At 51.8% G+C, this 27,245-nt stretch overlaps 4 protein-coding genes across 10 annotated transcripts in view; 1 reads left to right on the top strand and 3 right to left on the bottom strand.

Moving 5' to 3' along the window:
* ALG9 (ALG9 alpha-1,2-mannosyltransferase) overlaps positions 1-9,230 on the bottom strand; it is a 43,955-nt gene extending 34,725 nt beyond the window's left edge. For 3 of the 7 annotated variants that reach the window (XR_010073624.1, XR_010073625.1, XM_063355175.1), the window contains exons 1-10: positions 7,396-9,229; positions 7,028-7,217; positions 5,392-5,530; positions 5,062-5,196; positions 3,669-3,739; positions 2,657-2,745; positions 1,905-2,040; positions 1,456-1,543; positions 1,208-1,313; positions 991-1,095 (exon numbers count right to left, since the gene is read on the bottom strand). Coding sequence is in view for 5 of the 7 variants with exons in the window: in XM_063355175.1 (XP_063211245.1) it covers positions 991-1,095; positions 1,208-1,313; positions 1,456-1,543; positions 1,905-2,040; positions 2,657-2,745; positions 3,669-3,739; positions 5,062-5,196; positions 5,392-5,530; positions 7,028-7,217; positions 7,396-7,495 (1,159 nt within the window). In the remaining 2 variants the exon portion in view is untranslated. Of the gene's footprint in view, positions 1-990; positions 1,096-1,207; positions 1,314-1,455; positions 1,544-1,904; positions 2,041-2,656; positions 2,746-3,668; positions 3,740-5,061; positions 5,197-5,391; positions 5,534-6,179; positions 6,399-7,027; positions 7,218-7,395 lie in introns of those variants that run through there. The other 4 variants (XM_063355176.1, XM_063355177.1, XM_063355179.1 and 1 more) reach the window with 4 other exon arrangements.
* A 3,077-nt stretch (positions 9,231-12,307) lies between these two features.
* On the bottom strand, positions 12,308-17,235 carry FDXACB1 (ferredoxin-fold anticodon binding domain containing 1). The gene is made up of 5 exons (XM_063355445.1): positions 17,030-17,235; positions 15,911-16,067; positions 15,568-15,771; positions 14,769-14,927; positions 12,308-14,099 (listed from the first exon to the last, which is right to left on the bottom strand). The coding sequence occupies exons 1-5, from the start codon at positions 17,196-17,198 to the stop codon at positions 12,920-12,922; spliced, it is 1,869 nt and encodes a 622-aa protein (XP_063211515.1). The 5' UTR covers positions 17,199-17,235; the 3' UTR covers positions 12,308-12,919.
* Positions 17,236-19,476: 2,241 nt separating this feature from the next.
* On the bottom strand, positions 19,477-22,565 carry CRYAB (crystallin alpha B). Its single transcript, XM_063355244.1, has 3 exons — positions 22,197-22,565; positions 20,924-21,046; positions 19,477-19,807 (listed from the first exon to the last, which is right to left on the bottom strand). The coding sequence occupies exons 1-3, from the start codon at positions 22,392-22,394 to the stop codon at positions 19,604-19,606; spliced, it is 525 nt and encodes a 174-aa protein (XP_063211314.1). The 5' UTR covers positions 22,395-22,565; the 3' UTR covers positions 19,477-19,603.
* Positions 22,566-24,527: 1,962 nt separating this feature from the next.
* HSPB2 (heat shock protein family B (small) member 2) lies at positions 24,528-26,982 on the top strand. Its single transcript, XM_063355283.1, has 2 exons — positions 24,528-24,660; positions 25,549-26,982. Exons 1-2 carry the CDS (start codon positions 24,567-24,569, stop codon positions 25,998-26,000), a joined length of 546 nt encoding a protein of 181 aa, XP_063211353.1. The 5' UTR covers positions 24,528-24,566; the 3' UTR covers positions 26,001-26,982.
* Positions 26,983-27,245: the final 263 nt, after the last annotated feature.

The following is a 27,245-nucleotide window of genomic DNA, read 5'->3' as shown; positions in this document are numbered from 1 at the left end:
GATGTTACATGAATGTCACTACGAATAAAACACTTCAGAATAGATTGGTCCCTGGAGGCTTCTGGAAACAACTCATGCACAGTGTGGAAAAGGTCAGGCACAAGCCCATGCCAAAACCTATCAGAGACAGGGCCTGGAGTTTCCTTACAGAAAATTCACAGCAAGAGGCTTCAGAGCCTTCCTGCAGAGATAAGGAACCATGTCAAAGCAGCTGTCGGCCTGCTGTGCCACAGCACAAGTAACAAATCGCCACTCAGCACCACCCAAAACAGCCCTTCAAATGAACCAACAAATATGCCCTGCAGGGCACTGCCAGAGAAAGCCTTGCTGCTAACCACTGCTGAATCCCTCCTAGAATATCTCATCAGGGCTTAAACAGAGACAGAGATGACGCAGGGACCCTGCACCCTAAGCTCCTTGAAGTCTCTGCCAGCCCCTCTGAAACTCTGCTAGAAATATAATACTTTTGTACTTTCCAGCTCTAGAAGTACGTGATACAAACAACTTAGTGCAGTAGCAGCTCCCAAGCAAATAACACAGTACTGACATCAAGGTTCAGACCTGAGATTTGGGTCACACAGTATTCTAAATGGCCAGTACCAGGGAACCCCTCATAGGCAGATAATTTGCCTGCAGACTAGATGCCTTTATGGTAACCTCAGATTCTGCTTCTAGCAAAGTCCAGGCCATACACTGCCAATAAGCAAGGAGACTCCCAGGGTACAGCAGAGACTCAGGAAGTCTGTGAACTGAAAGAACTATGCATTCTGCACTGTTACGCAGTTTCCCAAGGTTCTGCACCCTGACCATGAGGAGCAATTGCCAAGAACTCGACTGAAGCTGACAAACGCACACATGTATCAGTTGTGCCCACTGCACTCGCGTAGCATCCAGATACGTTTGCTAGTGACAGTCCTCTCCTGTGATGCTGAGAGGTCTCACAATGGTTTACAGAACTTGAAAGCGAACAACAAAAGCAGCTTAACTCACAGCGTGGAGAAATCCGCCAATGGCCTGAGGATTCCCAGCTCGAGAGAGACATCATGTGGTAAAAAGCTGGACCTGCAGCCCTTTGGAGCTCGCAGTCTGCTTTTGCTTTTGAGTACATCAAAAAAAGGATTGGCAATCAAGACCTGGTGGGTGATGGTAGCAAGACAGTAGCAAGAAAACTCCCGACCCCTTTCCTGTTTTGTTATCTTAAACTCACCATAGAGATCAGGTCCGTGAGAGGTGAAGACATTGTATAAAACAATGTTGAGAGGCGCAACTACCAGCTTCCCATAGTAATAGCTGTCCACAACTACCAAGGGCACCTGAAAGAAAGCATCTATTATTTAAAGTGCCAGAAACTTTAGACTGGACTGCTCAAAAACTGCATTTGATTTTCTTAATGGAACCCACCCCTTCTTTTGCAATCCCAATCTGTTCCCTCGTTGCGTTGTTACAGGCACTTACCAAAAACAGGATCAATGACATCACGCACCAGTTTAGGAAACTTTTCCACCTCTGCTTCAGTATCAACAAGTCAAAGGCAATAGGAAGCCTGAAAGAGAGACCAGGTATCAACTGGAGACTTTGTCTTTCCCCACTGCAGGTTTTCCTGCCCCCTCAAAGCAAATGAGGCAGTAGCTGGAACAGAACCATCCTTTCACTGGGCTCCATATTCTAGTCATCCAGCTCAAGCCTTACTCTCTCAGTGTTATTAGGATCCAGAATTCTTCTCAATGTAAGTTCTTCAAAAGCAAAGAAATCAGGCTATGGGAGCCTGTAGCAATGATCCTGGACTAGGCTGGCAGCTCAGTTCCTGCTAGGTTCTTCCTCCAGCTCTCCAGCACCTACATTCTCCCCAACCAGGCAAGAAACATTTGACAAAGTGCAAAACTCCTGAGCCCTCCTCTCCTTACCCAAGAGCTGCGCTGAAGGGCCAGCCCAGAAGGGCTCCAGCAGCCACCCCCAGCACTGCTACAGAGGTCTTGTCCATATACCAACCAGTCATGGCAACCACCGTGGTGTACATGCAGAAACTGCTTGGGAGGAAAGCTGCAACACAGGGAAAGAAAAACGTTAGCACAGCTTTCCCACAGCAGGAGAACTGCACGAGGCCAAGATAAGGCTAATCATCTCTTATTCATTCCGTTGGAGCTGCAATGCTATACTGGACACTCTCATTTCAATGAAAGCAAAAAAAAATTTGCTCGAAGTCTCTCTTTGAGGTACAGCAGGCGTTTTACAAGTCTTTCAGTGGTTGGCTAGGCAAATGGGTACAACCAGCCAGAAGGAACAGGACACAAAGGCAAATGACAATGCCAAAATATGACCCTCCTTCCCTGGATTAAAATATATTCAAGGAAGGTATGCCAAGATCCTGTTTAAAAGGCATGGCCCATTGCAGAGAGACTGGAGGCAGCAATAGAAATAAACATGCCCTGGAAATGGAAAGATTACAAAAGAGTGATGCAGGGAACATCATTCGAATCAACACTTATTCTGCCATCATACCTGCCATGAGAAATACCTGCAACAAAATACAACAAACGATTGCTAGAGAAGTATTTTAGTGCTGTGGATTTTCTTCTCTCTGGACCTTTGGTTTCTCTCTTGGTTTTTGGTTTCTATAGATAAAGTAATTGTTAGTGTCACTGCTAAGCAAACTTACCTGCAGATGAGCAAAACATCCCAGTGCTGAGTACCAAGAAGGCTAACATCAGCCGGCTCACATGTAGCCCAAACTTCTTGCACACAGCCCTAAGGAAGCAAGAGAGAATTAGACACCACAAAAATATCCTCAGTACACAAAAGAACAGTACCCAATGCATGCAGAACCACAAATAATCCATGAAGAACCCTGAGAGCTTAAAGGTGGGTGATTCTCATTACTCAGATGCTGAAGGCCATCTGAAGAGCAGTATGGCTGCCTCTGGCCTGGGATTTCAGATCCATGTAAGTTATACTAGTGCAAAACTCTAGAAGAGACTTGCCTTCTACCAGCGTTAGTTGCACTCATTTGTGCTCACGCAAATCTCAGGAACTTAGGGTGTCTGCACTGCTGTAGCAACATCAATCTATCTTAAGATTTTCACTCCTCACAAAACCCCATCATGCAAAAAGCCACAGCTTATGTTCTTAAAGCCAGGCTACTGCCAACAGAAAAGTAATGCAAGGTAATAGTTTGAAAGCCACAAATGAAGAGGCAGCAGGTAAAAATAAAAATCCATCTTAGACAGGATAATTGTACGTTCTGGCTACTGCTTTTAGTGGATGTAAACACCACTGGCAGATACATTACAGACAGCAACAATCAATGTATTCGACTAAAATTCACTATGATAAGCAAACACAGCATCAGCCTCTCCTCCAGCAGTGCTCAGTTTACAACACTCCACCCTGCTTGCTGGTATCAGTGAGAAAACAAGTGTAATCAACAAAATACTGGAGTGGAGATGTGGATGGCAAATCTGAAAACACAATTTTATCCTAACAGTGGAATTTTTAACCAATATTTCATTAGGTTATCATGAGAACACATACTTTCAAGGTTCACTCTGAAGTAGCCCAGTTTACCAGACACATCTACACATGAGTTTCAGAGTGTATTTCCTGTGGCAATAACTGAGAATATTACTCACGTTGCTCCAAAACATTCACTGTAGGCAGCTTCTAATACTCACTTGTAAAAGTAGAGTTCACAAATGCAGCTCAGGAAGGCCAGGAAGCATCGGAGGAAATAGAAGATAAGAACCTAGGAGACATACTCAGAATCTGAACAAGGCTTACAATTGTCAAGGTTTGGGCCAGGTTGGCCGATGACAAGACGACAAATGCTCTCACCCAACTCTCACTCCAAAGAGAGTAATAAGAGATAAAGAGATTTATGAGTTTAGAAAAAACTAAACTACTTTAATGAAATATTAATAATAAAATAGATGCAATATATACAAATATACACAAAACCATATCAAGCTCCCAGGGAGATGTCACTGGCAGGCCCTGGGGAAGTTCCAGACCGGACTCAGTGACAAATGGGAACTGGAACACACTGACCAGGATCAAAACACAGATGAGCTGACAGGGTCCTCCTCAGATGCCAGTCATTGAAGAAAGAGAGCCACTGAAGCAGTCCACTGAAGAAGAGCCATTGGAGAAGAGCCAAAGAAGAAGCGCCAACCTGACCCCATTGGTCCCTCAGTTTTTTGAATGAGCACGGCAGATGGGACGGAACGCCCTATTGGTCAGTTTGGGTCACCTGACCTGTCTGCTGCTCCCCACAGGTGCGACCCCTCCACGGGCTGAGCACCCGAGTCAGCTGACCCTGGTTGCCGCGGCAATGAGCGTGAGCACGGGCCTGTCACTGAACGCAAAGCTGGGCCTGCTGCGCCCCTAACCAGGACAACAATGAAACTTATGCACCTGTTACTAACAAGCTGGTCCCAAGGACGAAAGCTGGGACCCGTGCATGGACGGAGCAAGCTTGGCAGTGGTGGACGAGCCTATTCTTGTAGACCTAGATCTTGCGCCAAGGGATGCTGAAGATCATGGCAGATCAAGGCCTATCCCTCTAACACTGAAGTTTCTTACAACACAGAAAGTGAACACAGTCCACTGAACTTACCAGAACTACCCTTCTTCTGTTTTCTGTTGTGCAGAAACATGCCGAGTACGGCAATGGATCCCCAAGCAGAATGCCCATTCAGTACTTTTTCTTTTACAATATCCCTTGTAAAATGCTAACTTATTTTTTATAGCGTATTGAAAAAAAAAACAGTCATTGATAGCTGGCAAACACTCAAAAGGCTAACAAGCTACCAGCCCCTCTGGGACAGCTTCTCAAGCAAACTGGAGACAGACAGCATTTCCCTGCAACTTCGCAATCACTTTTCCTTGGATCCTTAGTCAGCTCACAAACCCTTGCAAATCCTCACAGGGAGGTTAGCGTTTGTAAACAAATTTGTATTTTTGTAAACACTAATTCTCTTACCTCTGACAACAAACAAAGCAGCTGGTTAACACAGACTAAATGCATATTTATTCACCACAAAAGAAGCTTTCACACATCTGAGTTACCTTGTTAGTTTGTAGAACTCTAGCATGGAACAAGGCTGGTAAGGCATGAAGCCACAGGTAAGCATAGGAGCGGATGGCATATGCCGGAGAGTATTCCCATGTCTGAAACCCCTTTCCATAAATGAGGTAGTGTGTCTACAATGGAGATTAAATAAATATGTAAATATGCATCACACAGAGTAGACAGTTTTGCATTTTCCATCTCTGAATTCTTGAGTAGGAAAATTTCTCTTTGAAACACAGAGATTAGCACAAGGTTCTAGATAAATCTGCATTTGCATAGGCCAACCACAAACTCCCAAGGACCTCCAAGGAGAGAAAGCCACTTACCGGTTCCCAATAGTTAAACGTCTCATCACAATCAGAGATGTTGCTTAAGAGAGCTGCACAGAACCTGGCTGAGATGAGACACTTGAAAGCTGTTGATCCTTCAGGGGCCCAGACTTGTCCTGCTTTGCTCCCAGATGACCTACTCCAAAGAAAAAATACAAATATGCACCAAGAAGACTCAGTAACAAGATCAAGAGTAGCAAGGTGACACGAGGCAAAGAACTGACAAGCATATTTGCATTTAAGCACTGTATAGGTACAGATGAGTTATTCACTGCTTGCTTTGGGGGATGCCAATGCCCTCCCAAGGAAGCACCCAAGGATCCCCCCTCACCACACCGAAGCAAGGGCCCTGAGAGCTTAACCCACCGCTGCCAGACAGCCCCCTTGGACCACCCCCTCCTCTCCCCGACAAAAGAGAGCAAGGCCACGCACTACTGCCGCAGGCCCGGGAGGAGCTCCGCCGAAGGGAGGCCGGGCACCCTATTTCCACCCCACACGCTAACCCGGCCGGGCACCCACCACGACCACGCGGGGCTGTGGGTACGCTGGAGACGGAAAAACCCGGCAGCGAGGAAATACCGGGCGGGCCCTCGCCACCAACACCGCCTGGCCGGCGTTGCGGCTGCCAAGCCCCGAAGGACGGCCCCGATCGCGCCCGACTGACGGTTGCAGAACCCGCCCACGCGAGACGGCCGCGCGCCGCCCGGGGAGGGGGTCACGCGCCCGGCTCCCGCTGCAGCCCGGCCCCGGCTCCCCGCCGCTCCGCCGCGCGCTCCGACACCTACTCCCCGCGGGCCTCCTCCGCGATCGCGGCCTCCGACCGCGGCCGGGCGGGCTCCCCGCCACCTCCAGCCCGCGACCGCTGCCGGGCCCCCTTGGCGGCCATGGCGAGTACGGGAAGCCGTGCGCCCGCTCCCTGTCGCCGGCGGACGAAACGAGAGCAGAGCCGAAGCCGCCGGCCGCCATGCCGGGTGTGGGCACGGGCGCGCGCCTCCGCGCGGCCGTAAGCGCGCCGTTGCCGCGGAGGGCCGATAGCGGCGGTCCGGCGCGGAGCGGTGACATCGCTGCACGGAACAGCGGGACCAGATCAAGGCCACCCGCCACGGCAGCGCTTCTCGCCAGCGGGCCGCTCTCCCCGCAGCAGCCCCGCGGCGGCAGTGACTCGTGTCCCCCCGCGCCCCCTTCCGTGCCCTCTGCCCGCGCAGAGTTGGGCAGGGCAGGAAAGTAGCTAAATGGGGGACACATCGTTGAAGAAAGCATTTTATTGGGTGCCCCCCTGCACTGAATAGCTGGGAAAAGGGAGACAACAGAAGCTGTTTCGGGACAGGGAGAAGGAACATCTTCTTCCAGAGGCTGAGGTCCAGCGGCTTCCTCGCCCGTGCAGGTGCTGAAAGAGCAGCATTCAGAACAGGGGAAACCACCTTAAAATCCCTGCTCCCGAGTACTCGTTCCCCGGGGTGCACACGGCCTCAAAGGACACTCTGGGTGTCTGCGCAGCCCCTCCACTGGTACATCTGGTACAGCAGTATCAAGCTACAAAAAGTAGTTTTGAGACAACTTTGGGAAGTCACATCATCTTAACACAGAATCGGAGCACTCCTAAAAATCTCGGGAACTGCCATGAGCCAAGTACCTGCTCCAGAGGCACAGAAAACATCCCCAAAGGGCCAGGGATGCTTTAGGCGACCGCAGCTCCGAAGACAGGGAGATCCCCTGCCCAAGAGTGCCTTTCTCGTGCCCTTTCTTCAGTCTGCTGCCGCTCCTCTTCTCCCTCGCTCTTGCCTGGCGGTTCCTTCCACAAACGACGGCTCCACCAGCAGCTGCTGCAAAGGCAGGAGGACGCGCTCAGGCCCGAGAAGCCCCCGCTTCCTGCCTGGAGGACAGAGGGACGCCGGGGTGGTCCCCGCAGGGAGCTCTCCAGAGCACCGTCCGACCCCGGCCGTCCTCCCACAACACACCCCCACCCCCCCGCAAAAAACCTCGCAGATCAGCTTTTCTCACCACATTGGTGTTCCAGTCCCAGCGCTGACGCCTGTGGAGTTCCAGCTGGTGCCAGAGCTGGGCTCGGAGGTGGACGCCCTGGGCAAATGGAGCTAGGCATGCACAGTGGCGGCCAAAGAGCCTGCACCCCTGCTTACAGGGGGCTCGAGCCGCTGCCTGGAATTCAAAGTGCCTGGGACTGCAGGGCACTGGTCTGGCCCCGACTTACAGGGCAGCCCTGGTCCCACAGGCCCTCAGAGGCTCCTTCTCTCCGATTCAGGGACACCCTGACCCGCACCCACTAACGGGGCGGTCACCCCACACCGGCTGCCAGCAGAGCACTATCAAGAGTGTACTTTCTGCCCTGAAGGCAGGAGACTCGGCAGCAGTGGCTGGTGACTAGCAAGGGCTTTTCCCGGGAGGTTTTAGGGGCTTGGGCAGAAGAACGTTCTGAGGTGGGTTCCTTGCCACTTGGGAGAAGCTGCCGCTTCAATGCAGAGCAGCTGTTTGGGAAGTGGCTGGTGTTTGGGGCCTGCAAGTGACGCTTGCCACCCTAAACCTGCTGCGCTGCCCTGCCCTGCCCTGCCCTACCCTATCGTGCCCTGGTCCCCTTTCCCTTTGCTCTCAGCTGGGGAGAAAGGGAACCCCCGGGGAAGGCAAAAGCTGGGGGGGAAGGGGCCCTTTCCACGGGCCTGCAAGCAGGGCCCGGGTCCTGCCCAGGAAGCCCTGGCACTGGGCTTAATGGCGTTGAACTGGGCCGCCCCCCCAGAAACAGGGCCAGGGCCTCTCCTCTGTAAAGCCCCCAGGATGCTGGGCACCACGCGGCGCCCAAGATGTCTAAGCCAAGGGGGGTAGGGGGCGAAAGGGGGAAGGACGGCCAGAAACCAGGGACTGGGGACCGCCGTGGGGAGGTCTCTCCGAGGGCCGGCTTCCCCCTGTTCTCTGGGCGGAGGCGCTTGCGCTCCTGTGAAAAGACTGCACCGTCCCCCCCAGCAACAACTCCTAGACAAGAAAGAAAGAAAGAACAGGCATCAAACGTGCGTGTGGAACCACGAGGCAAGAGCGAATAGGAGGAGGAGCGGCAGGCTGAAGAAAGGGAAAGAGAAAAGCAAAGAGAGGCACTCTAAGCAAAGGGAGCTCCCTGTCACCAGGGATGCAGTCAAACAAGAGCATCCTTGGCACTTTTGGGAAGGTTTTTATGACTTTGGGGGAAGTACTTGGCTCAATGCCGTTCCTTGGGTTTTTAGAAGCCATTCCAATTCTGTGTTAAGAAGATACAACTTCCAAATTTTTGCCCTTGAAGGGCCAGGACCAGGGACACCCACCTGACTACAGGGGGTCCCTCCCAGCACATCCTGCCAACTGCAGGGGACACGCACAGCCCTATTTACAGAGTGGTCGCCCTCAGCTCGGCACTCCCAGGGCACGCCCAGGGCTGACTTACAGGGCAGCCCTGGTCCCAAAGGCCCTCAGAGGCTCCTCTCTGATTCAGGGGCACCCTGACCTGCACCCGCTAACGGGGCGGTCACCCCACACAGGCTGCCAGTGGAGCACAAAGGCTCCCAGACCCGGACCCTGGTTACAGGCAGGTCGACACCCAGGGAGCCAGAGAGCTCGGCCTTCCCCCACAGCAACAGGAACGAGACTCACTCAACAGCCAGGCCGCGGAGCTTCACGGCCAAAGGCCCACACACATCCCGGCCCCATGCCTCTGAAAGGCCGCGGCCAGGGGCACCCGCCTGATTACAGGGGGTCCCGCCAAGCCCAGGGGACAGGCACAGCCCTACTTACAGGGCGGTCCCCCGTGGCTCGGCACTCCCAACAAGGCTCCACGGAGCCCGAGGCTCCGACCTGCGCCCCAGTTACGGGCCGGCCAGCCTGGCTGCAGCACAACACCATCTCTTCGGGAGCCCAGCGCGCAACCTCAACCCCAACTGCGGGGAGGTCACCCTAGCCAAAAGTAGCGCCAAAGGCAGGCCTGCACCCTCCAGCACAGCACTTCCTCAACCTGCACCCTCAAAAGAGCCAGGGAGGGCTCGTTCCTGTTGGCTGGCTAAAGCAGCCTCCCCAGCCCTGCTTACAGGGGGGATGGGCTGCTCCTGGGGACACAGGGCTCCACGGACTCGTGACACATGCCCCGAGTACGGGGCTGTCACACTGGCAGGTCGCCAGCAGGACAGGCAGCCGTGCAGGCAGAGACCCGGCCCCTGACTACGGGCAGGTCGCCTTGACCGCACTCTACAACTAAGCGGCTTCACTCTGTCCTTAGAAAGGAGGGGCAAGCCCGGACCCTCCCTCCGCTCGCGGCCTCAGAGGGGACCCCCTTTTTGCTGCACAGAGCCCTCTCTCCCTCCTGGGAAGTTTAAGCTAAGTACGCTGCAGTAATTTTAACAGGGGCCTAAACAAGAAACTCATTTGCTCTCTCACTCCCACAGACACAGACACAGACACAATCAGGGACAAACAGAACTTCCGAGAAGGAAGGACGAGCTCTGCGCAGCCCCTGTGTCTGGGGAGCCATCCCTACCAGCGAGCGGGAGAGGAGAGCCTCAGACCCACGCCCCTGGGGCTGCATGGAGGCGTGAGGGGCCTCAACACGCCAAGGGGCTTCACGGGTGGCCAAGGGGCAAACAGCATCACGCGCCTGACTCCCGGGGGGCACACAGGCCAGGCCACCAGCAGACAGAACGCTGCCAGGGCCGGAGGAGGGAGCTGGGGAAATGGCCCTCCCTTGCTTACAGGGTGGGCTTGGGGTCCAGCGAACTCCATTTCCCCCTCGGGTGCGGAGACAGTGGCCCTTGCCCTCCTTACAGGGTTGCCACTCGCTCCGCGCAGCCAAACCATAGGGCAACATGGCAAAAGGCCAAAGACCTGAGCCCTGGTTACAGGGAGGTCGCCCAGCGCAAAGCCAGCCGGGGCACAAAGGTGCTGGCAATGGTCTTGCGTGACCACAGACCCACTAACAAAAAGGTCCCTTTGCCCAGAGCACCTTTCTCCTTCCCCCTCTCCAACCTCCCACTCCTCCTCTCACCTGTTCTTGCCTCGCACTTCCTCACCATGCCTTGTGTTTCTTCTCCAGGAGCTGCTTCCAAAGAAGGAGGGCACACTCAAGCACCAACTCCTCCGCCCGGAGGAGAGAGGAATGCCAGCCCCCGGAGGGAGGTCCCCACAGCACTCCCCAGCCCCCAGCCATCCTTCCCCCCTCCTACCCTTTACCCCCCCAGGCTCAGCCACATTAGACCTATTTTTCCCACCGCCATAGTACCCAGTGGCCCAGAGGGAGGCAAAAAAACAGAGGCCACAGCCCCGCTTCCGGGGCGATGGCCCAGCTCAAGGCAATAAAATGGCCACCCAGAAACAAGGCTTCCGGGGCAGGACCCAGGCCCCGCTTGCAAGCACAACCCAATGCCTGGAAAAGGCCCCTTCCTCCCGCGTTCCCCGGTGGTTCTTCTCCCAAACTGCTCCTGGGGCCAAGAACAAAGACAAAGAGGCCTAGGGCAGGGCACGCCCAGCCCCACACATCCCAGCCCCACGCCTCTGAAAAGCCGGGGCCAGGGGCACCCGCCTGATTAGAGGGGGTGCTGCTGAACACAGGGGACAGGCACAGCCCTACTTACAGGGTGGTCCCCCTCAGCTCAGCACTCCCAACGAGCCCCACGGAGCCCAAGGCTCCGACCTGCACCCAAGTTATGGGCCCACCAGCCTGGCTCTTCCCCTCTTCAGGAGCTCCACTTCCCCCCCAGGTGTGGAGATGGTGGCTCTCACCCTCCTTACAGGGTTGCCCCTCTCTCCGGGCTGCCTAACCATGGGGCAACATGGCAAAAGGCCAAAGACCTGAGCCCTGGTTACAGGGAGGTCGCCCAGCTCAAAGCCAGCCAGGGCACAAAGGTGCTGGCAACACCCTTGACCGACCACAGTCCCTCTGCCCAGAGCGCCTTTCCCTTTCCTCCACGTCAGCCTCCTGGGCTTCCTCCGGCCCTCTTCTCGCTCGCTCTTGCCTCGCAGTGCCACACGATGGATGCCTCCTCTGTCTGCTCCACCAGCTGCTGCCGAGGCAGGAGCACGCGGTCAGAACGGAGGGACGCCGGGCCCCGTAAGGAGCTCTCCTCAGCACCCCTCGGCCCCTGGAGGGAGCTCTCCTCAGCACCTCCCGGCCCCGGGCCGTTCCCCCCGGCCCCTACCCCGGGAGGAGTTTCTTTCCCACAGAGGCTGCGGAGCTCCATCGTTAAAATTCAGAAAAAAAATGTCCAGATTTAGAATTACTTACCGGTGGAAGAGTCTGACAGAACCGCCTGGTCGTTCTTCTTCACGTCCGAGAGCGACGCCGTCCCCCGCAGAGTCTCCCCTCAGCACCGCCCGACCCCCGGAGGGGACTCCTCTCAGCACACCCGGTCCCCGGAGGGAGCTCACCTCAGCACCGCCCGACTCCCGACTGTCTTCCCGCCCCTACCCCATAACCCCTGCCCCGGAAAAAACTCGGAGATCGGCTTTTCTCACCGAATTGCTGCTCCGCTGCTCCCTGCAGGGACGAGGGCGAAGTGCCTTCCGCTGCTCTGGCCGCTCCCGGCGGGGTCTGGACCCTCCGTACACTCTGTGACGATGGGCGACCGCACCTCCCCGGGACGGCACCTGAGCCCCAGCCCTCCTCACGGCGCTCGCAGACCCCCGAAGGCGATGGTCGACCCCCGCTCGCCCGCCCCGAGACGATCGCGGACCTTTCCCCGACGGCGCCGGCACCCGCCCGCCCCGAGACGATCGCGGACCCTCCCCACGAAGGCAGTGGCCGACTCCTGCCCTCTCGGCCGCCCCGAAGCGACGGCGGACCCTCCCCAAACGGCGCCGACCCCCGCCCGCCCGCAAGCGACGGCGGACCCTCCCCAGACGGCGCCGACCCCCGCCCGCCCGCCCTCCCCGAAGCGACGGCGGACCCTCCCCAGACGGCGCCGACCTCCGCCCGCCCGCTCCGGCGGGTCCTGCTCCCCTTCCCCTCAGGTGCCCGCGCGCCCCCTCACAGAGGCGCGAGCCCCCTCACAGAGGCGGGAGCGAGACCGTCGGCGACCGTTGGCGTCCGTTGGCGCCCACTGCGCGTGCCCCTGCCCCGCGAGCCGCCCGCGCGAGGAGGCACGCGTCCCGCGCCTGCCGCAGCCTCGCGCCCGCCCGCGGGGGGCTCCGAGCAGCGGCGGCGCGGAGAGACCGCAGCGCTCAAAGTGCCTCGGGAAAGGGGAAGGCCCACCCTCCTCCCGGGGACTTGATGCGATCGCCACAACAGGGCTCTGGGCAAACACTAGCCAGGGCAGGAAAAGCCAACTGGCACCAGCAAGGAGATCACGTCCAGTCTCACAGGACCCCAGCAGAGAGAGGCTCCGCTTTCTGAGGTGAGGTTTCATGACACACGCGCAGAACAGGAAGGTGCTTGATCTTCATTAACAGGGATTTCCACCGCCTTCGTAAGGGTCTTAGGTCTTAACAAGACATAGGCCGCGTTTCCCAGATCAGCAACAAGCGCAGACGCTGCTCGAGCACCTGAGAAGAACTCTACGAGGCTCTACCGAAGAGCGACCCGCAAGTGATGTTTTATTTCTTTACGAAAGAGCAGCTGCATCTCTGCCACCTCCTGGCGGCTCAGTGCCTTGTCACAGGACTGAAAGGTCAGCCTGTAGCAGAGGCTCTTCCGACCCGTCTCTGACTGCTGGAAACTGTCGATTAACTGGATGGATACGACCATTTCACCTGACACCTGCCTAGCAATGGTGTGAAAGGCAACCTCATCAAATTGTTCCCCATCAGGAACCCAAAAGCTGACATCATGCACATAGGAAGGTGGATAGAGAGAAAAACTCTTGAAAAGCCTTAACCTTCCTCTAGGAAATTGATGGAGGAATCGTGTGTCTGATGTCCAGAGCATTCGCCAGTCAGATATTCCACAGATCAACATGGCTAGGAGGTCAAGATTCAATGAAGCAAAGACAACCACTAACTCACTGCCTATAAGTTCAGTCCTTATAATTCCCACACAGGAGCCCTTCTCACAGGAGCCTGAAGTATCTATCTCCATACAGATGAAGTACTGAATTTCACTAAGCTGAGATTCAAAAGCAGAAAAGTCATTCAGTTCAGTTGTTTCAAAGCTTGTTGCTTCCTGCAGATTGATATTCAGTTTAGAGCCAGAAACAGTCTGATGAAGAGCATGTATGCTGGTTTTGATGCTATTCACCAACATCTGGATACAGCTGTTCTCTGTACCCCTGTTAACTGCACATACAAACACCACCTCATGAAAAACAGGCATGGAGTAAGGACTGATAAGACACTTCCTGAAAACTGGGCCAGAAAGAACATGAATTGTCCCCGGGAGAAAGGCTGCTCTTTGTATTATTGCCTGAGCATACGGTAGAAGGGAAGGTCTAAGATAATACTGTTTTGAAATGTGGCATCTCTCTTGTACATTCATCCAGCCATTCTTATCTGTGTCCTTGCAAAAATCAACATGGGAAAATAAAACTGCATTTGCCACTCCATTAGACATTTCTTCAGTGCTTGGAGACTCCTCTGGACTCAGAATGATCCAAAAGATATTTGAGTGACAAACACCATTGAGGTGACCTTGGTGGAGCAGAGAAAGGCAGCAGTCAATGTTTTGTAACGGAAAAGCTTTGTTGAGCTCTGCAGTGAGCTTCTCCTTTACTGTCTGTACTGGATGATTTGAATTTAGTTCTAGGAAACCCCTGTGAAAAATAAAAGCACAAATTAGACACGACTAAACATACTTCCTTGAAATGCCCTTCTGTGATCATAATTCGAGTGCAGCAATCTACACAAATCTCAGATATTAAGTCAGTAGTAACTACCTAAACAAGCCAAGTCTTTCATCAAAGGTGTTGCAATGGCTAACATGTTTTCAGGACACTGCAGTTTGTTCCCAGTCTGCAATCAAGAATTAACTGCACTTTCACTGGTAAAAAAGGAATGGGACTTAACAGTCAGCATCACCATTTCCACTCAGTACAGGCATTACCAAACTACAGAAATGAATCAAATTAGCATTTTTTACCCTAGCTAGCCTTAGTATTGTGGTATTAGCAGACACCAAGTCAATTCTTGATTTTTTTCCCTGGTACAGTAAAACAGATTAAAGTTTTAATCTTTATTTGTGCATTCAGGTCTACAGCAACTTGGTCTCAACTATAAAGTTTCTTTTTGTTCTGTAGACTTATTTTTAAGTAGGCCATAACCACAAGCCAACATGAAGCAGACCTGAAGAAGAAATGGAACATAAAAAAGGGGGAAGGAGGGAAAATGAAGAAATTCCATTTTATCTGACACCTATGGTCGTCATTCCCACTGAGAGCAGGAGTGTGTGTTATTGCCAAATAGAAGCTAGTTATAAAACTTACCTATTAATTTTATCCACAAGTATCTGTGGTACTTGGAAAGAAACTTTTCGGCTTTCCAGTTCTATCTCGCAGATCATAGGTTTGAAATATGGAAGTGGGGTGCTTCGTGTGAAAATGTGGTTTAAAGCACCCTCTATACAGAAAGATTTATCTTGACTCCTGACAATAAACAAAAGCAGAGCAAAGTCACCGATGGTTTCCTATATTTAATATGTCACAAGTAGCATTACACAGACAACTCTCTTTAACACACCTCTTGTTGAATACCAGGTCTTGTTACAAGGTGACAAAAACGCAACACTACCATACTTGTACTGGGCAGATGGTCCATTGGAACAAGCTGCACTGAAAGGTCATGCAGTCTCCATCCCTGGGGACTGAATGTGTCTCTGAGCGACTTGCTCTAGCTGGCTCTGCTTTGAGCTGTGGGGTAGGGTTAGATGATTGCCAGAGGTCCTTGCCAACATCAACCATGCTGTGATTCTGTGATTATCTGCTAAGCAGATACACATAACGCAGTCCTCCTGCTGTCTTTAGACCAAGATTGACATTTGTTCTGAAATGGACCGTTTTGATCTTTAAAATCCTAAAATAATCTTATTTTTTAGAGGCTACATTGGCAAGAATTTTCCATTTTAATCTTGGCTATTCTACTTAGAGGCAAAAAAGAACTGTAGCTATTTTAAGGAAAATTAAAGGGAGTTCCTCTCTCCAAGAAACAAGATTAAAAGATCATACTAGTGCTAGGCATTATAAGAGCAAGAATATCAACTTTTCAGTTTTGCCACGCAACGGTTACCTGTAACCTGTACACTTATATCCATGGATAGTCTCTGCTTTAAATGGATGAACGTTACTCAAGATAAATCCAGCTCCTGCTGCCACAGCCACTATTTGCCAGCTGTTGTGCCATTCTCTCCTTGGTTGATCAGCAGGTGTCCCACCCTGTCCATTGCAAAGAGCCACATGGACCTCTCCCTCCTCTGTCAGTACTTCTGCGGAGCTGTAAGAAAAGCCAGGCAACAAGAAAAATGCTGCTAGCGCACACAGAAAATGTATAGTGCCAGAAAAACACCCATAACACAGCTAGAAATCTGTATCACAGCAGTCAATTAGCATAGAAATACTTCTGGTTTACTCACCTATGGAAAAAGTGGGCAAGCAGTTCTCTGTTCTTCACCACTCCAGCCTTTCTCCCACAGTGAGGGAAGTTGAAATAAATACAATCAAATTCTCTTTCTTCTGGTAAAAAATAATCCTTCAGCTTGGTGCAGTCCACAGAAAACACAACTTCAGCTCCTTCAAAAGTAAACAAAAAACAAGGCTCTGATGTTTATCATTACCGCAATTTTTAAAGAACGGTAGCAATTAAAGTCCTCTAGTTCATTTTTAAGCATATCAGAGCAGCAGCTGACAGGCATCTTTCTACTTATATGCATTAGGAAAACCAGAAAGTCTAGGCTCCCTTTGCTCTCTTGCAGAGACTTCCGCTATCTGGCTGCTTGTTTCAGAACTATTTAATAGAATCATAGAATGGTTTATGTTGGAAGGAACCTTAAAGATCACCTCATTCCAACCCCCCTGCCCTGGGCAGGGGCACATTCCACTAGACCAGGTTGCTCAAAGCCCCGTCCAACCTGCCCTTGAACCCCTCCAGGGATGGGGAATCCACAGCTTCTCTGGGCAACCTGTTCCAGTGCCTCACCATCCTCATAGTGAAAAATTTCTTCCTGATATCTAATCGAAATCTACCCTCTTCCAGTTTTAAGCCATTACCCCTCGTCCTATCCCTACGTGCTCTTGTAAAAAGTCCCTCTCCAGGCCCCTTTCAGATACTGGAAGGGGCTGCAAGGTCTCTCTGGCGCCTTCTCTTCTCCAGGCAGAACAACCCCAACACTCTCAGCCTGTCGATTCCAGGCTGATTAGATTTTAGGGCATTTGACTTAGCCTCTTGGACAACTCCAGTTCCCCGCGGCAAGCGTCCTCCTGAGACGCCTGGAGTGGTGGAGGTCTCTAAGGTGCCTGGACAGCTCCCGCGGCAGCACGGCAGCGCCAGGTCCCCGGTTTAAGGCAGGCGTGCCGCCCCGCAGCTTTGCCCCGAGCGTTGCGAGACGAGCGGGTACACCCAAGGGCCGAGCACTACCCGCTCCGTGTCCCTCCCCGTCCCGGCCTCCCACGGCGCTTCGCCCGAGGACCCCCCCTACCACCCTTCCCTCCCTTCCTCCCCACCGCCCGGCCGAGCCCCGCCGGCGCGGACCCACCTCCCTCCCGCAGCCGCCGGATGCTCTCCGCGGCCCGCCCCCGCCCGCACACCTCCTCTTCGCTCTCGTAGCAGGTGGCCACGACGTGGGTCCCCGCCGCCCCGCACAGGGAGGCCGCGAAGGAGAAGTTGCCCTCGCCGAGCAGCAGGACGCGGCGCACCGCCTCCATCTTCCCAGCCAGCACGCAGGCCGACGCTCCCTCATGACGTTGCTGACGGCCGCTGGTGAGGTCATCGCGCCTTGGTGACGTCATGCCGCCCCGCCCCCGGCCTCCGCCCCGCCCCGTCAGGACCGGTTTCTGTGATGAATGCCGTGCAACAGTGCCGCTACGGGAGTAAAGATGTGAGGAATACTTTTCTGTTTAAACTCAGTCTTACTGAGTGAGGCCTTGTAACAGTGGCCCCGGTCCAGCTCTCTTTCCTTTGCTGTTCAGATGGTGAATCAAAAGCCATCACCAAAGCTCTGGGATCTTAGGTTAGAGTGATTTGAAAGTAGTAGTGCAACAGGAGATACTTTGGTCTTCCTGTAAGATATAAAATATTAAATTTTTTAACTTATATTTAGCCATGTGAAATGTGAATTTTTCTTTTCAGTATGCTTGCTGATTTGAAACAACATCAGAGAATAAAAAGTATGTGCACAGAACTGAAACATAGTCTCATCTGTAGGGTAGCTAAAGAGGAGCTTCTGAATGACATTTGTGCTTTGGCATGAGAGAATTGTTTACTGTCATTTTCTCATTGTTGAGTTGTGCTGCTGTGCCACCACAGAACAGGTATTTCGAGTCATTCAGGGAGTGGTATTTGCATTTCAAGTGTTCTCGTCTACCTAACCTCATCATGTTTATCCCCAATGAGCTTTCACTCAAAATTCTCCTTTCTTGCTCCTGAGTTTGAGCCTAACAAAACTCCGCACTACAGAAAAGATTTCCCTCACCTGCACTTTCTGAATATATTCTTGCTATTTTGCACTTCCTCAAGTTTTTTTTTGTTTATCCTTTTAGGATTTGAACGAGAACATCATCAGTTTCAAGGGCCACCACCCTGAGTTGGAACATCCTTCATTCACCCCAACTGCTCAGTCCTGCTGCACAATAGACTACAGGTCTCCATACAGAAGCATTTTCTTTGTTTGTGTCCAACAGACAGAGAAAGAACAAGAAGGATGCAGGAAAAGCAAGAGAACTGAAGACAGTCTGCAGACTATGCCTTCAGAAAAACAGGAGGCCTCTCTGCTAGCAATGCTATAAGGATATCCTTCAAGCAAAAGGACCTGTCACACATTAAAGCCAAACGTAGCATCATGTGAAAAACGTCCTTCCTGCTTTCCAAGCTGTTTGTAACCTGTGTGTGTTTCTGTCATTTGTTTTCTGTGCAGAGGTGACTGCAAGTCATCAGTCACCCTGCGCCCTGTCAGCCTAGCCCAACTAACAACTTAACTGGAAGACCTTATTAGAACCAGCTAATAGGAAACACTAGATCTTGGCAATTAGGTGGGATTTGGGGTATTTGATGATGTCCCCACATCACTGAGTGCGCATTTTATCTTTCTCACTTAAAGCCATGGAAGAAGGATGTCCTCTCAGTTCATTTGAGATTTAAGTTGATCCCTTCTAATATAACTTTTCTCTTAGCAGATATAAGAAACATAGAAAACTGGTCAGGTCCTAATTGAGTCTGATGATCTGTGTGACAGATCTATGGCAGTCTGTCTTTTTTGGCGATGAATTTTAGAAATTCAATTCCAGTAATACAGACTTTCCTTTATGCTCATATCCCTTTCAAGAGAGGTGTTAAGCAGATGATGACACTTGAGAAGGTCTTAGTAGTGTTTTGCACCACTCAACAATGTTAGCATAAATCAGATTAATACTGTAGACGTCAGATCATGTTCATTGTTTGAAGGGCACTGACAACATAGTTTCAAAGTGATGTGATTTGCACCGTGAGAGCAGGTGCTTTTCTCCTCTCTGGATATATCTGTGTTTGCTGCAGCTACTCGGTTTTCGTCTGCAACTGCTCTGAACTGGTTGCAGCACTTGGATGCTTTTCCATAACATGAGTCATTCTAGAGATATTTAAGAGACAGTTGTCTTCCATTCAGTTGTTATCTAATACCCACACTTTGAATGGGTTTCGATTGTCGTGAAGTTGTTTTACCAGTCTAATCTCCACTGGATAAACTTTTCTGTTGCTTGTGAAACACTCTTAAATCCTGTGGCAACACGGAGGGAAAAGGCTCATGCAATTAGATGTTTGCAATACATTAGAGTACACAAAGTGAAACTAGCAAAGTGTTTCTGAACACCAGGCTCTCCTGGACATACCTGTCACTCAAGCTGTAAGCAAGAATGATGCCGGGTATGTTTCCCTGCGCAGCAACCTTACCCAGCTTTCTTTACCCAACACTCCCTTGTGCTCAGTGCTCAAAACAAAAGAAATACAAACTGCTAATTCATGTTTTATTTGTTAGTAAACTTACTCAGCATAAATAATAAGAGTAGCCATTCAGTATAGTTGGCACCTGATGAAAAGTGCTCTTGAATAGCCCCCCGTGGTGACTTTAAATAGCAGCCTACTTCCTTTGGGCTCCTGCAATGGCAGGCTTCTCTTCACGGGTGATAGGGATAGTGCGCTCAGGGACGTCGCTTTGTTTCCTTGGTGCAGTCACAGTCAGGACACCATCCAGAGAGAGTGATGAGGTTATGGTCAGAGGGTCCACATCATCTGGAATCCTGTATTTCCTGTTGAACTCCCTGGCAATAAAGCCATGCTCATCCTTCAAAAGGAGAAGAGAAGGAACAGCCCTGATTAGAAATGTTCATTCAGCTCTACCTAAATCATGGGTCCTTTGCATAAAGTCAGAGATCAGGAAGCTCCAGCTCTCAAAGGAGAACTTCTCAGGAAGTTAAAAGAGTTTTTATTATGAGACGCCCTTTTTAAAGAGCCAAGACTGGCCAAAGTGAGACACTGCCCTGCTTAGGCTGCAGGTGCCTGGTACAGGAGGTACACTATTTACAGGAGGAGGCTTTATGTTCCAGCTCTTGTGCCAGGCAGAGACTGGCTTCATTGCACAGTGGTATGCTGTCATTCCTAAGGTGCAGCAGCTAGGCCTACATGTTGTCCAGAGCTCTGGTAATACACTGCTTTCTAGTGAGCTGAGATCTGCTATAGTGCTTGGTTATTTTCTTAGGGAAAATAATTTGCAGAAGTTATGTCAGGATTACAGGCTTCCACAAGCTCTTAGAGCTGACAATTCCAGTGACATAGCTACTTTATCGTGCCTATTCGTTTCCTTCTGGCAAGGAGGTGAGGCGGGGGTGGGGAGAGGGGAAGATGGGGACTGACAAACCCTGTTACATACAGCTTTGGACAGGGCTTTTGACTTCTGCCTGTCCAGTTGCCACACAGGTCTCCAGAGACAACAAGCAGTGGGATGACTGACAGTAGCACACAACCTTTAAGGATTACAAACTAATAGATGGGCCTTTTTCAGGAAGAGGTAGCCTTATGGTAACGGAACAGGGCAATGCACTGATTCATTATGTGGTTTAATTATTACAGTTCGTTGTTAGCTTATTGAATGCATCCCTGCATTCCCAGCCTCTTCCCAGGAAGAGGGAGGCCCAGAAATGCCCATTTCAAAGATGATTTTCCAGGTCAGTTCACAGTTCATGTAACATCAGCAATAAATCTCCACCCTGTTGCTGCCCAGTCTGGGTTCAGCTGGAGGGTTTGCACAGAGCATCTTCCATTAGGATTGGTTGATAAAAAACATTAGAAGTATTTGAGATGAGCACAGGAGAGGACTGTTTTGCAGTCTCCTTGTTTAACCATAGATGAGGAAGTTCACACTGACTTTATCAGTTGCACAGGTAAGTAGGAGTAGAAGTACCTGGCGCTCTTCGTGTTTCCCATGAATTTCTATCATGTCCCCAAGCACCTTCACTTTTAGCTCCTCAGGGGAGAAATGCTTCACATCAAGATTTACAGAAAATTTGTCCTTCTCCAGTCGCATCTGCAAAACAAGGAGGTGCTTCAGAAAAGAGCAGGTGAGGGTTTCAGCTTAAAAAGGCTCTCAGAATAAAGCAGTTCAAGGCTCAAGCTGGTATCTACACATGCACTGTCTGACCTTCATTCAATCCTGTGATTCTGATCTGGGTGGCTTCATCCCTTGCTAGCCTGTTACATTAATGCCCATCACTACAGTATCTAAAATGTGAATGCTTTCTCTTGATCATATGGGATAAATGTTTTCCTTGGGAGTGAGGAAGAGATTCTCTTAATCTGAATCCTGGAGCTCTGCTCTGGGATGTGGAGGCAGCCTCTGTGCCAGCTCTAGGCTTACTGGTTTCCACAGTTCAACCTGGGAGTCTAAGTGCATCCTCCTCCTTCTAGAATATTTGTGAAGATTTCTTCACTGAGATAGACAGATGTTTTTATCTGTGGTGCTTATTATGGCTGCTTCAGTGGATAGCGAGACCCAGGTCACTAAATCAAAGGAAACATTAGGCAAAGATTAAAAAAATACTTCGCTCTCTCTCCTTTGGCTTAGAATAGCTCTGTAATTTACTTGTAAATAAGACAGTTGACTCAGAACAGGCAAGGTTGTTTGAACTGCATGCCTCTTGGCTCAGCCCCTGAAGCAAGCAGATGGCTGCTTCAGGATCCTTTGGGTCCTGTATCTTACTTCAAATGCTGCTGTTCTCAGCAGTGATTCTTTAAAACAGGTCCCTTTTTCCTCAGCAACCATGAGCTCCCACACTGCCTGACATGAGGATCCTACTACCCCTGCCCACTATGTCTGTGCTGTTTACTTCTCAGGAGAGAGTGGGATTGAATGTTTTGCACAGCAGACAGGAAAATTAGGCTCCCTACTTTCTTCCATCAGTTCTTACAGTCGTTTGCTGCACACTCAGCTCAGTTTGCCTTTATTCCCAACACTATGGTAATACTTGGTCTCAGTCACAAATGATTAGCAGATCATGCAGAGGTTCTTGCCTAATGCAGAGGAGCAGAGGCACAAACACAGCACCCTTTTCCCCAGCCTTTTCCTAACAACCACCTACAAGCAGCTTCCAAGCTCTCAGCTCTCATGGGTCTCCAGCTCCAGACCCATCAGGATGTGCACATAGCAATAACAAAGAGCATTAAGAAGGGAAGATTACCTCGGAGAGTCCCGTCTCCAGCCAACCCGGCATCCGAAGAATGGGGGATCTCATCATGAAGGGGCTGAAGCTGGGGGAAGCAGGGAAAAGCTCTGACTCCTGCAGGTGCTCTCCAAAAATCTGGTCAAAGATACGACTTGGTGCCAACCAAGATAACAGAGGTCTGCGGATCAGGGGGTTATGAATGGTGATATCCATTGGAGTGTGCTGGAGGAGCCCGGCAAACAACTGTGCTGGAATGCTGTGCTGGGAGTGTGGAACAGCTTTATACCCGTGCAGCTGGCCTGGCCTTCCCCCCCCCCCCCCGAGGCCTCTTGAACAGTGGTGTCAGGGATTTTATTGTCCCACTCCTGGGCTGGTCCCTTCAGCAGTGCCCAGTAGCTGTCTGGGGGATTTGAACACACTGCTGAGGAGGAGGGGGAAGGGGAGAAGAAGAAAAGGAGCCTAATGGGGCAGCAAGAAGCCAAACTGCCCAGCCACCCGCCCCGCTCCCCACGTGCTGTTTATCTGCTGAGTCCCAGGCAGGCTTGGCGGATGTTCCTAGCTGCTTTGGATGCCAGCAGGATCAATGCAGCTCCTATCTTTGGCTCACAGGGAAAATTACAAGGGGCCGTTGTTCCCACTGCCAGCACTGAGACTTCAGCTCCCCACATCACCCACCAGTCTCAGAAGAACTCTGCTTTTCCACAAGGCAAAGGAAGCCACAGGTCTACTTTATTCAGAGGACAGGAAAGATCCCAGGAGGTCTTTGCTGAGATACCCCTGGCAGTGTGGCTCTCTGCAGCCCAGTAAGCCCCGCTGCTTTAGCGCAAGCCCTTTGGTGTTTGTGCAAATGAAGAATGGCTTTCTCCACAGAGCTTCAGCCCAACACCTCTTGTCTTTTGCCTACTACAGAAACCACTTTGCTGGAGAGAGCAGAAGAGCCCAACTCTCTCAGTAGTCCAGAGGGATGTGAGCAGAGATAAACCGTGCATGCCAACAGCCTCCATGATACTGCACTGAGACATGCCTTCTCAGGGATATAAGCTACCTCTGTCTGCCTGTGGCCCTGAAGTAAGCTGATTTCCTATAATTATGCTCCTAACATGTCTTAATTCACTCATTTATTTTAATTCCTGCATTGCCTGTGAGTCTACATCATGGGAATGGGTTCAGCCTAGCAACTGTCCTTAAAGGGCAAGAGCTAGTCTCTGCCCCTCAGAGCTTGCAACTTAAATACCATTACTGGCTCAGAGGCACTTCATTCTTACTGCTGGGACCACCAGTCCTTTGCAAAAGGGTCTGACCCTCTTCCTCTCAGCTTGCCTGCAAGAATAGGGAGAAGAATTTGCTCTGTGCAACAGCTCAGGCCATAAATAACTTCTCCAATTCCCCATTACATCAACAGCAGTGCACCTGCTCTCTCATACTGCAGGGACATGGACTCAAATCTCTGGTTTCAGGGTACAAGGAGCTTAACTGAGCACTACTCCTCCCCAGTTCCCTCCCCCCCCAGTTCAATAAAACTGGATCTATGCCGGATTCAGATGCCTGCTTAACTTGTGATCACTGGCACAGGCGTTTCTCCAGGTCTCATTACATTGTGCCAAAGCCCTGGCCAGGAAGGGTCTGGACAGCCAGCTTACAGCAGCATGGTTCAGGATGTGGAGGTGTCAGTAGTGGGATCTGGATCCCGTCTAGCCCTGCTTAACTACCTCCAGTATTTCACTACTCATAGGAACAAAAGGCTTGAGCTGTCCGCTCAGCTTCTGGGAAAATCAAGCTCCTTTGTGTAGGGTACAGGAGGGGCTGATTTGGGCCCTAAGCTCACAGTGGGGTGATGGGTGTGATGTGACTTCATGTGACTTTGCACAACCTGATCAAGCACCAGCGAGCATTAGCTACTGCTCCGTCCCCATGGGGTGCTTTAGGGCCCACAGGACCAGTGTCAGGGACTCCTTAAACAATGAGCCTTCTTGCTAGCCCTTGCCTTTGGGGACATCCCAGGCAGCAAGAGCCTGGGGTCTGTCCTGCTTTCTCCTCCTGCAGCCTCCCTCACCTCACCTCTGTGCCTCCCTGCTGTACTTGGCTGCCTGTTTGCCTCCTGCACCCCCTGCTCAAGGTGGGGATCTCAGAGGCTGGGAGAAGGTGCGGGATTTTCCTGAGGCATCCCTGACTGCAGGCAGTGCCTGCACTCCCTGCTGGAATGCAGCAAGAAGCTTCCCTCGTCACCCTGGCGCGGCATCCTGGGGCCTGTGTGCGTGGCTATTTTGGTCCATCTTTTTATCACACACTCCTCCCTGTGGAACTCGCCCAATTAAAACCTTGCAATCTGCAGCCTTCACTCTCAGAGGCACTGAGTGCTTGGAAGGTCCCCTTCTCAGACACGCCATGGCTGCACGGACTGTGCCCCACGCCTACCCCATGAGTTCGGAGTACGAGTTTGCCAACCCTAGCAAGATCTATGACCAGAACTTTGGAGAAGGTAAGAAAGGAGATGGGATCCCCCCGGCACCTTTCTCTCCTCTGGTGCAGGAGCACGGGTGGAGTCCCCCCCGGGGGAGAGTGAGCTCCAGAGCAGGATAGGGAAGCTGGAGCCAAGGAATTTTGAGCGTGAGAACCCAGGCCAAATCAGGGGGGAATATCAGGGGAATAGCCAGGGTCTCTCTTTTCAGGTCCACTTCCTTCATCCATGCCTACTGCTGTCTCTCTTGTCCCTCTCTCATGCCCCCAGTGGTCTGGCATTCATGCGTATGCTGTGCAAACATGGAGCAAAATGCTCCGGGGGGTTGGGGGGATGGAGTTTTTGCAGCCGGGGGCTGTGGAGAAAAGCTGAGCTGGGGTGTTCAGCACAAAGCCTGGCAGTGGCTGGCAGAGGGGAAGGAATGTGGGCAGCAGCAGAACCATTCAGCACCAGCACAACAGCGTGAAAAGGAAAAAAGCTCCAAGGAAAGCCCCCTGGACAATGGCACACAAAAGGCCTTTAGTTCTTCAGGGCAGTTTCTTCATCATCAGCATTTTCCATGCCCATCCCTGGCTGTGGGCTTTGCACTGCAGAGCACCCAATGCACCTACCGGTCCCTCCCTGTCCACCCAGCAGACAAGCTGGATGCCAGCCCCTTAGCCTGCTGGCAGCTGCCAGCTGCATGGTGGGAGGCAGTGGCTGGCAGCCGTCTGGTTCTCTGTGTGTTTTAGAGACAGAAAGGTAGGAACTTCAAAAAATTCCATCCATATTGTGCTGATGTGGTAGTAAAACCAAGGTGTTTGCCAGGTCCCAGCCTCCTCCTGTCTCCCTCCCCTGTGTGCTGCCAACCATCCTTCTCCAACTCCTTCCCCTGGAAACCCCACGCTCCTTACTGAGTCTCATTTTCAGGTGTGTCCCCATGTGAGATTTTAGCCCCTGCCCTGTACCATGGCTACTACATCAGGCCTCGGATCAATAAGCAGCTGGATAGAGGCACCTCTGAGATCAGCCTCAATGAGCACAAATTCCAAGTCTTCCTGGATGTCTGTCACTTCCTGCCAGATGAGCTCACTGTCCGCACTGTAGACAACCTGCTGGAGGTGGTGGGGCAGCACCCACAGAAGGCTGACCGCCATGGCTTCATCTCCCGAGAGTTCACCAGGACCTACATTCTCCCTCTGGATGTCGACCCCTTGCTGGTGAGAGCTACATTGTCCCATGATGGCATCTTAAGCATTGTGGCTCCCCGGACGGGAAAGGAGGTGAAGGCCAGAGTCAACGAGGTGAAGATAACCCAACAGGAGCAGCCAGTGGGGAAGGAAGAACAGTCTGAGGAAGGAAAAAGGAAGGAAGAGTCCTAAAGGCCCTAGATCTGGGCTTGCCCAGGGCAGGCGGGGGGGAAAGGGATGGGGAATCCATGGTGCCAGACCCTTATTTCTCACCATCAGTGTTTAGCCGGGCTAAACAGGCAGCCATATATATGCCATACTTCTGCTTCTTAAGACCGATGGCTGGAAAAAGGGACTTGGAACTGAAAAAAGAGGGGGACTAAAGTGTCAGTGTGAGGGACTGTGATGCAAGTTTTCTCCTAGGTCAAGTGCTCATTGAGCAGGGTGCTCTTCTCTCACCCCAAATGGCAAGGGTCACTCTTACCCTAAACTGTGAGGCTGTGTCACAGTGGACTGTTAAACAGCTGCTGTGCTCTAGCCCAGAAGGGTACTGGGAAGAGGGAAGAGATGATCCCAGTGCCTTGCTTCTGAGCTGGTAGCTGACCTCTGTGGAGATGGAAGGTGCTTGTTGGTCTGTAAAAGTGCCTGCAGCTCTCAGGAGGAGAGAGGAATAAATCTGCCTCTGATCTGCTCTTGTTTGCCTTGGATTCATGTTGCTTCTGGCCAAGCTACTCTGCAGCAGGAAGGATGGACGGTGCCTTAGCTGCTCCAGATGTGGGGAGCAGAGCAGCAGAGAGTTCACACTACGCTTATCTGTGGAAATGGCATCAGTGGGGACTTGGAGGGACTCTGTCCATGGGGCAGCCAGGGGGACCTCTGTGATTGACCCTACTGGCTCAGGTGCAGCTGGAGTTGCTTGCTGTTGTAGGGAGTCCTCAGGGGGCAGTAGCCTCAAGGAGAAAAGATGTAGAGTGATGGGCTCTTGGAAGCTCACTGTGCATTTCCAGACCTGCAGCTGGAGTTAGCTCAAGTTAAAAATGGTCTCTGCTTACTTCAGCCCTCTAGTTTATGGGACTTAAGGCTTATTCACACACAGAATTTTTCAGCCGTTGTGAGGGGAGTGAAATGCTGAAGGGAAAGGCTCTGCTCAGATCCCAAGTGCCTTGCTGGCATCCCAGCACTCTCTGTAGAGTCACAGAAGGGAAGAATTTGGCCCCTTTTGCAGACACCATGATGCTACCAACTACATGAGAAATGTCTCCATAGTCTTGTGATGTTGGGCTAGGGGGCGTGTGTGCTGCTGCTGGTGGCAGCTGCTGCCTCGGATGGCCCCTAGGGCTCAGCAGGTGCCAGTTGCAATCCTTGTCTTGTTGGAGCCAATTAAAGCAGCCAAAATGCTGTGTCACTGGCCAAATATGGGGGTCCCTGGCATGCCTC

This window comes from Chroicocephalus ridibundus, chromosome 18, assembly GCF_963924245.1.
Source record: "Chroicocephalus ridibundus chromosome 18, bChrRid1.1, whole genome shotgun sequence".
NCBI lineage: Eukaryota > Metazoa > Chordata > Aves > Charadriiformes > Laridae > Chroicocephalus > Chroicocephalus ridibundus.
Note: the sequence above shows the minus strand (reverse complement) of the source record. Positions and strands in the feature narration are given on the sequence as shown.